Genomic DNA, 17,392 nt, shown 5'->3' on the forward strand with positions numbered 1-17,392 from the left:
CCCTGACCTCCTCAGCTGAGACAGGTTCAGACGAGCGGCTGATGGCGGAGATGTGCATCAACTCAGCGTCGTGCTCGTTGTCGGTGTAGGCCCCGCCCTCGTCAGCGGTGTCGTCCAGGTCGGATGCCAGCCGGCTGTCCATGCTGAGGTAGTCGGCCGACATGGCGGACAGGAAGGACAGGCGCTCGACGTCCTGGCAGTCCAGATCAGTCTCTACTCCCTCCAGCTAGAAGAGACACATGGTGGATCTTGGGTGTACAGGCAGGAAGGATGGACAGACGGATAGCACAAGAACAAGAGAGAAGAAAGAAAGACAAACAGAGCCGAGCTGTAGAGCACTACTGGCAGGAGGTAAAGAGACACACAGTCAGCATGCTCAGAGCGCACACACAGGTGGCTGCTAGGGGGACAGGTAGATTCAGGGGCGCTCAGTCCTTTTACAAACTAAACTATGAAAAACTATGATACACTCTCAGTTTATCAGAAACACTTCAAACTAACAGACGTCATAACCTCAGTCCTGCTTTACATCCTCCCTTCGTTTTCTTAATGGTTTCTTACAGGGTTATCAAAGTAACAGAGTTATAAGCTTTGATACGATTCTAGTAAAAAAAATACCTATATTGATACCATGTGATAAAATGACAACAAAAATAGCAACATCTCTTTTTCTCTTTTATATTATATTCACAGTGGAGGAACATTTCCCTCAATTCGGTTGACAAACATTAAAAGAGTCTATTTCTGCAGCAGTGCACTGCAAAATCTCAAACCTAACCAAGTGTATTTGTCTTACTTCTAGTCAAAAATATCCCATTACACTTAATATAAGCCACAGTCACCTGACAAGTCCATATGAACTTCTTATTTCAAGATTTAAAAGACAGAAAATAAGTTTTAAAAATCTGCCAATGGTGCAAGAACATTTTACTTAAATAAGATCTGCTATCTTAGATAAGATTGTGCGTCTCTTTTCAAGGCAGGTGTGATGAGATATTTTTGACAAGAAATGATGGCAGACCCACTTGGATAGATATCAGTCAGTCAATAAGTCAATATAACTGAAACAATCATAATAGGTTAAAAATGCTCCTCACAGCAAGATTTACTGCCTGGTTATCCCTGGTTAAATCAACTGTGTGTGTGTGTGTGTGTGTGTGTGTGTGTGTGTGTGTGTGTGTGTGTTTACCTTGCCGTCAGAGACCCACACTGCCTGCATCTGCTGCTCTCTGATGGAGTCTTTGACGCTGCCGTACCAGGCGTCATTGGCGGAGTTCATATCAACTGTGGCTGGACGAGAAAATGAGAAAACCATCCGTCCTTATCATCCACACTTTATATCAGCAAACTCTCTAAACGACTGTCTTTATGTGTGTGCTTGTACCAGTGAAAAGGTGCGGGCAGGTCTTCCTCAGCTTGACGGCCTGCTCGTACAGTTTACGGGCGCTGCGGTTGGAGTTGGGGGCAATCCTCTGCCTGATGGCCTTGATGCCGTGCTTACTGTCCGGGTTGAAGAAGATGACGATGGGGTACCACTGGGTGTAGTTCAGGGTGTCCACAGCTTTGGGTGTCACATCCAGCAGGGCGTGCTTGTCCTGTATGATGTGAAGAACAGGTTCGTCATATATCTATCTCTTTAGTAGGAACACATTTTCATTGACTGATCATTTTGTTGACAAGTGACTTTCAGAGCAGATTTGTCAGACCAAAACACACACTTTATGTGTCTCTGGACACACCTCCTTCATCCCTCAGCCCCCCACTTTTTAATCCATTGCGTATGTTCTGCACTGACGTCAGGGGGTACAGTAATTCCTAAATTACCAGAGGTCCCCAGGTAATACTAATCCAGTGGGAATAGTGGTATATTGACATTTCATGTGGATGTACCTGCTCGATGATTTGTCTGATGGTGTTCAGGCGAACCACTCCTGAGGATTTCTCAGAGCCGGCGTCTTTTGGCTCCGTTTCTGATGAAAAGGCATAAAAAAAAACAGGAAATAGATGCAATACTCAGACTTATGTTCACTTTGACACAGAAGAACGTGGAGAAAAAGACTCAAGAGACTCACTGGCAATAACAAACAGGTCAGGAATCTCAGAGGCCAGTTTCTCATTCGCAGCATCAGCGATGGGACCGAAAAGAACGACGGGACGTCTGAAACCAGCTGAAACAACACGATGTGGGTTATAATGCTGCAGAACACAACTCACACAAAGACACAAAACACTATCAATCAAACGGATTTATCTACATAGATATGTATAAAACTGATTGTTCAGATGTTTATTGCTGCCAGACTGTGCCAAGTGCACTACAACATCTTGTAACAGTAAAGAAATAAATGTCATCAATTCTATTCCCTTCATGAAAATTATGTTTCAGTGGCAAATCCTTTAACCTTTGAAACTATTTTACGGACACAAAGAGGATCAGATCAAAGCAGGAGCGTCACCCACCTTCTCTAAGCACGACTCGTTCGTAGGCGGGGAAGCGTGTGGCGAGCGTCTGAGTGCTCAGGTTCTCTCTGCTCTTCTTCAGGTCCTTCCTCTTCAAAGAGCGCTGACCTCGTAACCTCCAGAAGTCTGCTCGATCTGCGGCTACGGCTTTATGAGAGCTCTGCACGCTGGCCATCTGCTCCGCCCTGACGGGACAAACACACCTGTTCAGCTCCATTTATTATATGCCTGTTAGTGCACCATGATGTACCTGCTTTAAGTCTTTATCTCAGGTCTGGACTAAATGAGCCACTTTTGATTTGGCAGGTTTCTCTTTAGTCTATAGACAAACATACCTCACAAAGGATCTTTAAATAGATCTACTCCTCTTCTTTTAAATCTACCCTCCAAACCTCTTTCATCAGCATAAAGCTTTAGATTATCATGTTGAGAATAACTTGTGAACTCTGAGCGGTGAACATGAACATTTTGGAGCCAGAAGGAGCGGTGGTGAATCGGTACCAGATTGTAAAAGATGTACCTCACACATTTAGCATTTTTTCGCACCTGGATTGTTTGGAGAAGTTCCAAAACAGGGGGTTGGACTCGAACCCGGGCCACCCACTTGAGAGGACTATAGCATCTGTACATGGGGTGCAAACTACTGGATCTGTTAAGCCAACTGCGCCCCGTAGAGACCATTTTTGTTTACTGACAAAGATATACATAAATGCCGCTTCCAGTCTTCTGAGATGCGTCTATGTAGCTGCCATCTTGGAAAGCTGGTGCTGTGGCTCATAATGAAGGCGGTAGGTATATCCACGGTTGAAATATTAAGAAGTCTCTGAAATGTGAATCAATTTTCAAGCCGTTTGTTTTTCACAAACATCAGAAATGTATTTATGATCCAGGATACTCGGTTAAATTATGATGATTCTCCATTTATAGAGTCACATTAATCTTGTGAACGTTTGTGACAAAACAATCTACTTGAAACAGACTGAAACACATTTCAGCAACTTGTGAATATTTTAACTATCGATAAACCTCCCCCGGGCCATAGACTTACAGGTATCATGAGCCGTGACTATCTCCCTCCAAGATGTCTGCTGCATAGACGACCTGTTCCTGTGAATAGCAGCTGCTACGCGACAGCTACTTTTTTACATCTATGGTTTACTGAGGGAACAAATCAAGAGAGATGTATGGGTTCATTTTCTTAAAGGCTTCTAAACATTATGTTTCTCCCTGACTTCTCCTCTTCTTTGAAGGTCTTTGAAGTCTCCACTTTATGGACATCGAGATTATCATCGCATAAAGTGGGCATGCTAGTGGGATCGTAAAAATTGTCAAAAAAAGTGTGAGGCGCAGGTAGCCTAGGGATTAGGTCGCGCCCCATGTACAGGGCTAGAGTCCTCCAAAAGGCTTCTTTCCCGCATGTCATTCCCTCACTCTCTCTCCGTGGTTCACTACTCTATTCACTGTCCTATCAAATAAAGGCAATAGCCACACAAAAAAGAAAAGAAAAGAACCAGTGTGTCTATCAAACACACTCACACACAGCTTCTTAAACAATATCAGAGGAAGCTAACAAAGCTGCAGGCCCCTACCTGCTCTTGTTTGGGATGATCCCCTTCTCCAGCAGCTGCTTCTCCTTCCCGACACGGATGGCGAGCCAGTTCCCAAGTTTTCCGTCGTACAGGGTGTCCACCACTTTGAAGATGTCTCCTCTGCTGAAGGCCAAGCACTGAGGAGTCTCCTTCTCGTACTCAAAGTGTGTCCGGACGAAGAAAGAGTCCCCGCGCCCAGACACCAAGATATCACTGTAGACTAAGGAGACACAAACATAATAAAGACTGTTAAAATAAAAATAAAGGGAGAGGTGAAGCAATGTTTTATAAATATTTCCCAGAGGAGCTGTATGTGTGGACACAAACAGTGAAATCTTTCCCCCCTTCTGTCAGACAGGGATAGTCTCCAGCTGTGAGAAGCACATGTGATCAGCCAGGTCAGGAGAATATCTGGAGCAGTCCCCCTGAAATTATCTAGATATTTTCAGGAGTTTATACAGTATGTGAGAACGGCTTAAAATGGATTATTACACTGCTGGAAATAGTCCCAAATGGATTCATTATTTCCTTAATGTCCTACATTAGTGTCTCATTCACTGTTTCAACTCTTTCGGTTGATGCTGTGACTGGTTTTTGATTTGTTAACTTAAACTCACACATTTGTTACTACGTCCCCCACCCCCCCCATGCATGTTAACTGTCCTCATGAGTAACCCCTGGACAGCTCAGTCTTTTCATTCTCTAAATAAAGAAGATCATGAAGAGCAAGCGAAAGATCACGAGAGCTGTGTTTGTTGATTAGTTTCGAACATGCCGAGTTCTTAAAGGTCAAAAATGAACTCCTGTGCTAAAAATACATTTTATTTTCATTCTTATTTGCACAATCACACCAACATGCACATATCTAAGTGACTGTTGCATAGTAATACAGTTTACAGTCCGCTCCGGGCTCCTGTGAGGAGTCATGATTTGATATGTGAGGTCGGACAGAGCGCTGACCCAAAAGGACCAACCGAGGCAACAGTCACACTGACTAAAATCTGCTGCTGCACACTCATACACACTCACACACACACACACGCACGCACGCACGCACGCACGCACGCACGCACGCACAGTCAGCTTTCATCACACACTCACATTGATCACATGCATAAAACAAAAGATTTCACTGATATGACCTTAAAAAAAAAAAAAAACACGTTAAAATCATGTGAGCGGAATACAAAGAAATACAAAGAAATACAAAGAAATACAGAGACGTATTGTGCCGTGCTGTCACATGTGCTTTGAGGATTATTACTCTGAAAGTGTTTTAGCGCAGTCTGTATTAAAACACATGTTTAAGCTTCATCAAAAGGTTAAAGTTCACGTCTTTCATGTTTTATCACAGACCTGAACTGTGCTACACACAAACATTACTGAGTGATTTTCAGATTAGTAAGTGTATTGTCGTTCTTCCTTCCTGTCAGCTGAGCCTGATTCTCAGTCGACCTTCCCCGCAGACCGCCAGCCTCCGGTCTCCCGCTCTGCACTCCTTTAGCTTTAGGATCCAGGGGTCAGAGCATCCTACATGGCCCGTGTTCAGATGATCAGATCCTGGGTTGAACTTTGAAATGGTCCCCTCTACGTCACTGACCTCCAGCCCCCCCTCCCCAGATGTCCTGCTGTCCCTCTCACCTTTCTAATCTCACATACACCATCTTAGTTTTGAGACCTGCCAGCACACTCTGATGACCCTTAAACGACCTCTGATCATCACCAGGCGATGACGAGTCACTGAGTTCTCGTGCCAGGTCTCTGCTCTGCTTCATGTTTTATGTGTTTTTTTTTCATTAATAGATTTTTTAAATAAAGATCACAGGCTCAAGGGGCCGACGTGCTCGTTACGTAACACAGTTTGTGTCACTGTGTGGCTGCATGTGTGTGACGGATGGCTGAACCGGAACTAGCCTGATCTGGTCTAAAGGCCTTTAGGGGACCAAGCTGGTACCTCGCTCATTAAATCTAAACATCAGAGAGAGAGAGAGAGAGAGAGAGAGAGAGAGCTGAGGGAGGGGAGGGGGGGAGAGGTGGACGGTGGTCCGGAGTGTGACAGCTGCAGAAACTTTGCAGAAAAGTACAAATGAACATTTCAATCTTGCTCTGATGAACACTTTCCGTCTGACCTGACTGTCACAGCAGATGTCATCAGGACAGAAACATAAAGTACCAGCTCAGACTGTCACATGATAATTCATCCCACGTGTTAAAAAGGTCTACAAGAAACAAAGAGTCAGCTCGGAGTCCGTTGGTTCCCAGTGAAGAGGAGGAATAAGGATCTGATGTTTGGATTGAGGTATAAACTCACAAACAAAACCTTATTCTAATGACTCTCACTATAAAATGTTTGAGTCTTTAACTCGTGTTTCTCTTTCATTCATTTGTGTCTGCAGAATGTCTCATTTTGCTGACTCATTCAGTGGTGAGTGTTTTTTTTGAGTGATAGATGTTTTTGTACAGACAAAGGGCGAACAGTGTTGTTATTGCTCCAAGTGAAATCATGTTCCTAATTTCATTTGTTACGTGGAATAAATGAAATTGTGTTTCTGTGTCTTTGATGAGTTCTTTACCGTCAGGTTTGCTCTGAGCCAGGATGGTGATCACGTCTCCTTTAGGAATCTCCAACAGGAAGAGCACCGCCTCCTCTCTCACTACACCTTGAAAGTCAACGTTGTTCACCTGCACGGCACAATAAAGAGGATTCATATACAACCTTAATGTTTTTCATGGGAATGTCAAATGTAATGAAGTTGTGTCTGGACGTGGTAGCCTACCTTTAGGATCTGGTCTCCGACGTGCAGCCCCTCCTCCTCAGCAGGACTGCCCTCCTGAACACTGGCGATGAAGATGCCGACATCATTTCCTCCGGCCAGCCTCAGACCCACACTGTCTCCTTTCTGGAAGTTCACCATTATCGTGTTTGGCCTGTGGGAGGGAAAAAAACATGCTGTCATTAATGATGCGGACTAGATTGACCAACAAGAGAGCGCGCTCTTTCATGTAACTCCTCTGCAGACAGCACCCATGCTTCGAAAATGCTTTTTTCTTAATGAAGTTCTGTTGAGGAAATGTGATTAATGTGATCAAATATATGATGCAAATATCATCTATCTGCATTGCTTAGTTGAATTTGTATGTAATCAGGCTGCTTCAGAACAAATCTTCAAAATGCCATTTATTCTCACTTAGAACCAGGAAGTATCTGCATAATGTGTTTTCAGATCTGTTGTTAGCAGCTCAGACACAATTTAAACTGACGGATGATCATTTACAAAACACATCATAAAACTCATAACATCATATCTTCTCCCTTTAAGAGGGACTCTCTTTGTTGGCTTGGTTTAGATTATTTTTCTTGTTATTTTTTCACCACACATCCTCCTATTCACCAGTATTTGTTACAAAGTAATCCAAATCTTGTTTGTTTGTTGTAACGAGTAACATTATATGCTAGTTATGCAATTCAGGTAATCTGTTATTTAATCACTTTTTAATAAGAGTAATCGGTTATTGGAAAAAAATGCTGTAAATCCCTTTCCCCCCCAGCTGCCACAATAAAAGCTATACCCTGAAGTATCTGCACTATCTCTGTTGCATCTGTCTGTCTATCTGCAGTTCTGCTACTTTTATATACTCACAGAATAAATGAGTGTCATTTCTTTTTTTGTTTTATTCAATCTTTATTTAACCAGGTAAATAACCCATTGAGATCAGGATCTCTTTCACAAGTCTGAGCTGGCCAAGAGGGCAGCAGCACACGTCATAAAGGTGTAAAGGACATACTGGAGTGTCAAATAGTCTGAAACAGCTTCACTACGTGCACAAAGATCGCATCAGTCACACAGTCTCAGGATTTAAACATCATCACACCGTCACACTCACTCATGGTGAATTTTCCTGAATATTTCCTGCTACGCTCACACATCAGATCACCTAGAATTGAAATGGAAATTTCACTGAAGAGGGCTGGCAGGAAATGTCGAGTGAAAAAATTCAGGCGATTCGGAAAATCCTCTGGGGTTTTGTGTATGTGTGAAGAAAATAACCCTAAGACAGTGATATAATTGATTCTGAAAAAATATGAAGCGAGAAGAAACATCATAGTATGTTCATCACAGTGAAGTGTGAAGAGAAAAGACATGAACTTGCCCGTAAAGTTTTTCATCTTCTGGACTCGGCCGGAGGAGAATCTTTGGTGTGGTTGTCACAGCAGCTGTTGACAATAAAATACCGGTAAGTGAGAATTATAAATACAACTTCAGTGTTTAACATGGGTAAAATATTAATAAAAAACAATGTATAACAACCACAGCTGAAAGGTGTGTCAAATATCAGAAACAAGCAGCTTTTTAATCAGTAAAATAAAGAACCTTGCTGGAGTACATCCAGAGCTGTTTAACTTTTCACACTTATTAAAAAAAATGACTTCCACACTTGTCTGCCAGAAATTTTAGAAGGATTATTCATCTCCTTAAAATCACAATCAGAAATACTTCATTAATTGTTTGTTAAAGTTGCTCTTAAACCCAATATAGCAGTAGGAAATATATAAAGAAATTGAAGAATATACAATAAGAATAGAATAGAGATAATAAAAAAGGAAAAAAATAAGCAATAAGTACCAGGTGGGACTTAACACCTGTCGTATGAAATAGATGCATTTTTCCAAAAACCTTTTGATAATGATACAGATCATCAAGATAACAGAGAGTGTATCTTTTTAAAAGTATGTGTTATTAAAAAATAAAGAAGTATAGAGCATACTAGCCTTACTAACTAATTGTATTTATTTTTCACACCAGCAAACAATAAAAACAAACTGTGTGTTTTATAGGAGAGGCTAAATTTGATGTAATAGACTTTCAGATAAATTAATCTAATCTGTAGTCCGGTTGAGTCCTGCTGAGGTTTTTAGTCTGTTTTGACTTGATTGTTTGTTTTTATTTAAAAACCTGACATTTTCTGTGGAAATATTTTTCACAGCAGTCAAAAGAATAAGGTGATCCTTTTGACCTACATTTATCAGTTAAACATAAAAATGTCATCATTCTCAATGTGTTACCCAACAGGGTTTTGATTTACATTAAATCAGGCATATAATGTCCACGATGTTATTTATTGATGTGATCTATTATTATTCAGTTATTTTAATTGTTTATTTTCAAACAAACATGAAACACACATGTCATCATCTCACAATATCCAAAATATTTTAACCCCCCCCCCATAAAAAATCCCATAACATTACAGTAGAAGGCACATATAGGAATAAATTTCATTTATTAAAGAAAAGACATTATTATAATTGTCTAAGAATGGGTCCCACACTTTATAGTATTTATTGATTGACTCTTGAGTTGTATATCTGAGCTTTTCCATCTTCAAATGAGCCAAGACATCACTGACCCCACGGCTATACAAAGGAGGCAAGTTGGACTTCCAATTAAACAAAATTAGACGCCTTGCTAGTAATGATGGAAAGGCCAAAGTGCAGGTTTTGGCTCGGGGGAGAAGCAGATCTCTCCAAACCACCCCACATATTGCCAACTGTGGTTCTGGGTCGATGTCCTTATTACACATGTAAGAGATCATGGATTTACATTTACAAACATTACATCTGACTATGTGTTACTGTTGAGAGTGTCCAAACATGGAGCTGTCTAATATTCAGCTCATTCAGTTATACATAATTACTATTTCAGTGTATGGTATGTTATTGTGAGGATAGTGTGTGGTCACCTGGAGGCTCCTCGATTTGCGGTATGTCTTTTTCCAGCTCCGCTGACGCTTTGGGGTCTTCAGGTATTCTGAACGGGGAGGCCATGGCGGACATCTTGGCTGTTTTCATGGAATCTTCCCTATTGAAACACACCCAATGACTTCATAAGCTACATTACTGTAGCAGACAAATACTGTGTCACAAGTGTCACAATAATGATGAGAGTTTGGTGATTGAGTGATCCAGGTTACATTAAAGGTAAAAACATTAGAAGGCCATTTGTTACCAATGAAAGTGGGAGTGCCCGGAGGCGCAGAGAGCTGCATCCAGTGGGAAACTTGAGACAAGCCAATAAGAGAGAAGCCTCGGGTCACCTGGCTGGCAAAAGTTAGGCAATCTCTTCTTTATTTCTGGTGCACCATGACCATGAAGTATAATGTATTCACAGTCAATATAATGACTGCTGACTCATCGTCTAATTAATTTATGTTTAACATGTTTAATAAACTTTCTTTTCTCCATGTTGGATGGGGCAAGGACCATTGTGCCTCTTATGACAAACCACTACTGATATTAGCACAGTAGTTGTTACCTCCAGTGTAAGTTTGAGATAATGAAGAGAAGATTGTAATACCCCCTTGCCGCCTGCTAGCCTGAAATGCTAACCCAGCTTTACAGCCTCAAACAAATCACTGCACACAGGAGGCCAGCTGTGTTTCTGTTTCATTGTTTGTTTTTTACCTTTCCACGAGTAGCTTTATGGGAGTTAATCCTAGCATGAATTTGATTGCAGTCTTGTAAATAGACAGCCTGTAAGATAAGAGGTCTTTAAAGCTGATCCGTCCTACCTTTGGATGTCTCTTTCATTGGACGAGTGTGAGGACAGGTCAGACTGACGCGATCTCCTCTCCTCTGGGGGAGAATATGAATGGTAAGACTCCATCTCTGAGATGTCTGACAGACAGACAGACGGACAAACAAACAGAAGGATATCTCAGTTAGACACACAGACATCTTTCAAATGAAACCCCAAACCAGACAGCGTGCCACCAAAACCACCAAAACCACCAAAACCACCACCATCAGGAAGCCCCGACACCAGCTCATTACAGCCTGGGAAAGTTTGAGGGTGTTATCTGAGATATTATCTCTGGTGCAACAGCTCAGGACTCAAGATAAAAGCAGCCTTTAATCCAACACACTAATTCATAGACAAGAACAAATCAAGGAAATAGACCAATCGCTAAATTTTTGGGTTCAGATTAGTTTTGGTGCACTTTAAAATCAGCTTTCATTTACGCATCCAACCATCCATTTTCTGTCTCTTATCAGGGTCCAGGTTGTGTTTGTAGCCTCATAAGCCAGTCAGCCCACTTAGTCCCTCTTCCTGGCAACATTTTGCAGCTCTTCAAGCAGAGTTATTTCTATAGGCCAGATAAAATATGTAATTCTTCCAGCATATTCTGGGTCTACCAAAGGTCTCCCTACCTGCATTAACCACCTCCAAGTGGCTAAATGCTAACGCTAAAAGAAGCTAATAAATAGGTAATCAAATTTGTTTTTACCATGACATGTGGTCTGATCTCTCTTTGGATTTTCAGTATCCATTGACTTAATAGCTTCTTTTCAATCCGGAAGCGGTGAAATTAAGACAGTTGTCAGAATCTTAAACTTTATATGATTTACAACCTGGAATATATCAGTATGACATAATAGCACCATTTGAGCTTCCCACCCTAAGCATGATGTCACAGGAACATGGCCATCATGGGAATATGGTCTATTGTGACCTTAGCTCAGCTAAATGGTGACAGAAGGGTGGATGGATGTGGTTACTTTGAATGCTTTAGCTGAAGTATTGTTGCTCATAAGTACTATCTATAATGTATTATGTAGTTATACATGGACACAGTCAAGCCCAAAAGAGTGAATCCATTTTTAGAAACTTTTTAGAAGTTCTTTCCAGGGATCCATGAGGACGTCTCAGGGCTCATGAGAGCATCCGTACTGCTTTATAACCCAGAAACAAGCTGGTTAAAAGTGCTTACACACAGCTCTGCTCTCCACAGAGACTGCCCAGCTTTCATTCACTCTCTTTTTTTTTTATCATTTGAAAGTGAACACGGGCGGAGGAGTGTTTGATGTAGCTGCTTTTATCTGTCAGAGCATGGCACTCAGCTCAGCGCTCTGCAGAGAGGGAGGAGGTGAAGAAACAGAGAAACAGGAGACAAAAGACACATCTGAGGACTCAGGTGTGGGAGGACAACATGAAAGAGAGCGAATAATAAAAAAAAGCAGCAATAAAACAGAAAACATAACGCCATGACAGAGCCCTTTAACAGCCAACAACTCCGGTCACCGTTACAGGACTGTCGCAGTGCTTCATGGCTTTAAGCAGATTGTTTTACCCTTCATTGAACAGCAGTTCGAGGTCAGAGAGGCATGGCCGGTTTCACATGGCAAAGTCTAGTACGTGTAAATTAGTTTGATTAGAGTTAGAGGACAGTCTGCATGCAGAACTGGAAACAGAATTAACACAGAATGTAAAGTGAGAACGAGAGGCAGGGAATGTAAGACAGGATGAGAATGAAGAAGGCAGATGTCAGGATACTTTGTCAAATGGGGTTTGTGCAAATGTTATGTCAGAAACAACACCTATCAAAACTGTGTTTCTCTCTTTATGCCCTCTAGAGGCAGCTTATATGATGACAAGGTAGTCCTATCTTTATTTTCGATTGGATGGTGAGGGACAAGCGACATTGACAAAAAGCTGACATAGTTTTAACTGAGGCTGACCTCTGTAAGGATCCTTTCTGAAATGTTGTCAGACATTTAGAGTAACAATCAGAAAAACAACAACTTTTAGTTGAAGTACTGATCAGGCACATATGCATGTAAGGATTACATTGCAGCTTTAACAGCATGTCTCACTGCTGCTGGCCGAAGCAATCTATTAAATTAAAAACCTTTTGAAGCAACTGCTTATTCCTCAGCAAGTTGTCCACTTCATAGACACTTTAGTTCAGTAGGCTGAAGTTATTATTGCAGCTGCTGTGTTTGGTTTCACACTTTAATTCTTGCCGTGTTTTAATGCCAGAGCTGCAGAAACATCCACCCTGTGTGGAGTTTGTTGCTCTAACTTTAAAGTGATTCATGGTTATTTTACGCATAGTCACTACTGAGTGTGGAAGAGGAGCATCTGTGTGTTTCCAGGTGAACGGCTACTACTCATCTCCTGCCAGAGCCAGCAGACAGCCAGAACAACGCACGCACGCACGCACGCACGCACGCACACTGTCCTCAGTTGGTTCACAACACGGTCATTTCCTTGACCTGGTTCTTAACTATATTTTTTGCTGGACTTCATTGAATACTGTGGTCATTTTATTCAGTAAATCTTAAAGTTGAAAACAGATTTTAATAGAATGTTTCTATAGTCCTGATAAAAACTGCACCAAAAGAAAAGTACTTGAGACATATCGGTGTAATGTGCAACATCTAACTTTAAATATTAAACTCAATTAGAACTATATTAATTATATATATTCCCTTTTACACATCTACAGTAACCTTCTGCATCTACTAAGAGCAAAGAGACACATATCTCAGACTGTGTTGAGTCAGTTCTGAGGATTATTTCATGCACATTCGTTGTAACACAACATGGAGCTAAATCTGCAGCATGTGCGGTCAAATTTCAGAACACATTTTCAGCTGACATTTTGAAACTCTGACCTCACTAACCCTGGATTACACTCAGTTGAGTGGGTTATTTTCAAACTGTAGGAGCTAATATTAATACCATGGTCAAATGACAAGGATAAAAATCTATATTTAAATTTTTTTGAGTCTAATTTGATGACCTTTTTAGTATATTACATTTTATTTTCCTGTTAATCTGACCCTTCAAGACTTCCGTTTCTGATCCGTCAGACATTCTGAGAGTAGACACTTAAATACTGAAGTGCGTACAAGTGCTGTGTTCATGTTCTGTTACTGTGTTCTTTTTTTTTCTTCATGTTGAATTATCAAGATAGAAATAAAATATTCACATTTTGTATTTCTTAGAAATACTGCAGCGCGGTTACCACCAACTCACAGCAGACAATAATTTATTATAATTTTTTCATTCTAACTGCCCATGGCTGCTAGCACTAGTCATGGTCTGTTGGACACTCTTTGCAATGAGGCAGATTTTTTTTTAGTAAAGGGTCAGGTTTTTTCCAAATGACTGCGTAATGGCTCATTGAAACATGTGCAAACAGCACCAGCACAGAGATGCTTTTCTACAGCGCAGTGAGGGGAACATTTAACCCTTTGCACATGTTTTGTGAATTACTTTTGACTTATTTGCACAGGTTTAGCTGGCACAAAAGCTGCACAATACTTTAATGAATCAGGACCTCAGGGTTTTTCTACTACAGCCTTATTGGTGCTGTATGACTTTGCATGTAGTAACTCCTATTGTAAGCTAATGCAGGCCAACGACAAAGAAATTAACTGAGCTTCTTTGTATCAAAAGGAGGCAGAAGCAGAAGTGCCTAGACTTCACTGGTCGCATAAAGAAATGTTATTCTATAGATGATAAAATGTCCTACTTGTCAGTTGATTAATTCCCTCAGTTAACATGTTCCTAATGAGTTAATGTCTTAATCTCTAGTTTCAATTCTTCTCCAACATGGCATGATGTTCACTCAGTAAATGATGGCCCCATTTAGAGTCAGACCAGAAAGCAGGGGAGGAGTTAGGGTGTGGCTGAAACAGGTGTCAGCCCTCTGCGTGTTAAAGTAGACCGCTCAGTGCGGAGAGATGTGAGCGTGATTTGAGGATGTTTGTGTGAAATGGAGATACAGACAAAAGACAGCGAGGAGGAGAGGAGGAGAGGACGAGCGGGAGATCAGATATACCACCTGGACAGACAACGGCGAGTTTCTACGCTGTTAGGACAAATCATTAATATGTTATCACACTGATATTCAACAAACATCTTACCCACTTTATGAGCCACGCTTTGTCATGCAACTTTCTGTGTTCACAAAAATAAATCATCACCCTTCATGTGCAGCATCAGGATTCAATATTCAGACAAAGTAACAAAGCTTACAGACCTCTCTCACTGGCATTATTCAACGTCGACTCTTAATGAATCACACAATTCAAAGTACATAGTGATTAAAATGTTTATTTTTATTTATTCAGGAAAAATGAATCATGTATTAAAAAAGTTAAAGATTTGAAGCAGTATAAAGGGAAGTGCAAAAGGTGTGAAAGCTTTACAACTTGTTGTGTGTCAGCCGTTTGACAGCTTAGTGAAAGGCAACAGATTGTTACACATCATGTGTCTCGGCTGGTCCTTCATCTAAAAGTATGACACATTATCTGGAAGAGAAAACACAGACAGAGATGCACTTTTGAGCAATGACAGGGAGGGATCGCTGCTGCTGCTCCACATGAGCACTTCTCAATCAAAATGAGCACTTTCAGATTTCTACATGATCGTCTGCAGGACTTTGAGTCTGAATAAATCCTGACTTGATGGTGTTATTTCTCTCTCTTCTCTGTCTCCCCCTCTATCTCTCTCTTCCGCTCTCTGCCACCCAACTTTCTCTCTCTGTCTCCCTCTCTCTGTCTGCCTCTGTCTCCTTTCCCTCTCCGTCCCCTCTCTCTCTCTCTTCTCCGTCTCTCTCGCTCTCCCTCTCTCTCTCTCTTTCTCTGAGCAGCTGCACCCAGAAACTCAAGACTGCTTGGTTTCACTCGGTATTTTTAGCTGCCTGAATGTTGTTGTTTTTTATACCTTTTTTAGATGTACATGTCAACATGATAGTAACTGAATGACTCGAGAAACTAGTTCAACCAAAGCTCATGGGCAATTTAATCACACGATGTGTTTGTACGCAGGCTCAAGTGTGTCACAAAGAATAATTATTCAGGTTTTTATTGGTTAATTAAAATTAGGTATAAAATATTTGTGTTGGCTAAAAAGGCAAACCAGAGCAGGGATGATTTAGTATTTATGTATTTTTGTATTTCATCAAGTGAATTTAACATTCATATTTTTATGTGGCATAATGTTTTCTGAATGCAGTTTATTTAATTTCATGTAAAGTCCAAACTAGAGACAAGAATTAAAAATGATCGAAAGCAACACATCAATTTCATGCTTTGTATCAGAACTCGGCTACAATACATCGTCCCCGTCATATAAAATCTATTTAATTCAATTAATTAAAATGTATTCATCTCAAGTAATGATGTTTTTAATGATGTTGTTAAAAAAACAAGTTGTAAAAAAAAAAAAATACATACTTCTGTTGTAAGTTTTTATTTGTCAACTTGTATAACCGCTAAAAAGACTTTGAAGCATCTAATTGTTAAAGATTTAAACAGAGTAATGAAATAAAATAAATCTCTAATGGCAGCCTGAGTTTGTGTAAGAGCGTAAATAAATGACTTAATGTTCTTAGAGAGCCTGAGTTAATTACAGAGAGTCTTTAGGGAAATTAATACGAGTACAATGAGTATTTTCTGTCTAGTATTTTTATACTCGTGGGTTTCTGGGTGCGTGACTTGATTAAAAACAGAAATCAAACGATTAAATCATTTTTAATCAACTGCCCTATGGTTGCTGCATTTCTCCACAGTTGTACTCCTTCAATACAAACGTTTACACCTCTTCTTGTGACTCATTGAGTAAGTACTCTGATGATCGTTGAAACATTTCAAAGAAGATCAAAGGTAGAATCCTAACTCTTTTTAGACAGTTTTCAGCATGCATCTTTGTTTAATCTTTACCATCAGAAACGAGCGAATTGGTGGCACAGGCTGATCAGAGTTTAATTCTTTTAACTGACACTATATGGTGTCAAGCCATCAAAACATTCATCTAATTAACTGCAATTTTGAGAATAATCAATCACGATTAATCAAATATATCAGTAATGTAAGAAGCATTACTATACATGACTATTAGCTATTTTGAGTTAGTTTTTTCTAATTTCTCTTGCGCTTGACTCTTTAGTGCGAACGCGAGGTGAGGGGGTTTAAAGGTGTGCTGCTGGAGGAGAGCGGAGGCTTCAGTATGACGGAGGTGTGGCCAAACATCAGTTTGTTTTGGTTTAATGCTGGTGCTCAAGAGCGACGTCTACTGGATCAAAAAGTCGCACATTCTTCCTTTAATGTTTGCATCACACTAAGTGATGGAATATTAATATGTTAAGTCCACTTTTTTTTTAGATTTATGTTTGGACTTTTTTATGACTTTATTTAGAGACAGGACTGTGGATAGAGTCAGAGATCGGGGAGAGTCAGAGAGCATTGATTGATATGTGGGAAGGAGCCATGAGTCGAATTCGAACCTGGGCCGCCCGCTTGAAGGACTACAGCCTCCATACATGAGGCCAATCAATAACCACTACACTACCAACACCCCACGTTAACTCCACTTTAAAAGAGACATTATGCTTTCTGTTATTAGGTTAAAAAAATGCATAATGTGTAAATCAAAACCTGCATCTGCAAAAATAAGTTTCAAATATGGAAGATGAGTACATGAATACTAATTTTATACCAGTCCCTTTCAATTCTGAATCTCTTAAAGAATACCTTAAATCTATTTATTGAT

General features: G+C 40.5%; 1 protein-coding gene across 1 annotated transcript in view; it reads right to left on the minus strand.

Annotated features, from left to right (window-relative positions):
* The window catches only part of LOC109989415 (tight junction protein ZO-2), a 45,705-nt gene that overhangs the window by 10,921 nt on the left and 17,392 nt on the right, over nt 1-17,392 (minus strand). The window contains exons 8-19 of the mRNA XM_065963386.1: nt 10,620-10,725; nt 9,792-9,910; nt 8,202-8,265; nt 6,827-6,977; nt 6,623-6,731; nt 4,050-4,269; nt 2,461-2,645; nt 2,073-2,168; nt 1,891-1,970; nt 1,385-1,595; nt 1,190-1,290; nt 8-226 (exon numbers count right to left, since the gene is read on the minus strand). Coding sequence (XP_065819458.1) covers nt 8-226; nt 1,190-1,290; nt 1,385-1,595; nt 1,891-1,970; nt 2,073-2,168; nt 2,461-2,645; nt 4,050-4,269; nt 6,623-6,731; nt 6,827-6,977; nt 8,202-8,265; nt 9,792-9,910; nt 10,620-10,725 — 1,661 coding nt within the window. The remainder of the gene's footprint in view (nt 1-7; nt 227-1,189; nt 1,291-1,384; nt 1,596-1,890; nt 1,971-2,072; nt 2,169-2,460; nt 2,646-4,049; nt 4,270-6,622; nt 6,732-6,826; nt 6,978-8,201; nt 8,266-9,791; nt 9,911-10,619; nt 10,726-17,392) is intronic.

This window comes from Labrus bergylta, chromosome 2 (assembly GCF_963930695.1).
Source record: "Labrus bergylta chromosome 2, fLabBer1.1, whole genome shotgun sequence".
Classification (NCBI taxonomy): Eukaryota; Metazoa; Chordata; class Actinopteri; order Labriformes; family Labridae; genus Labrus; species Labrus bergylta.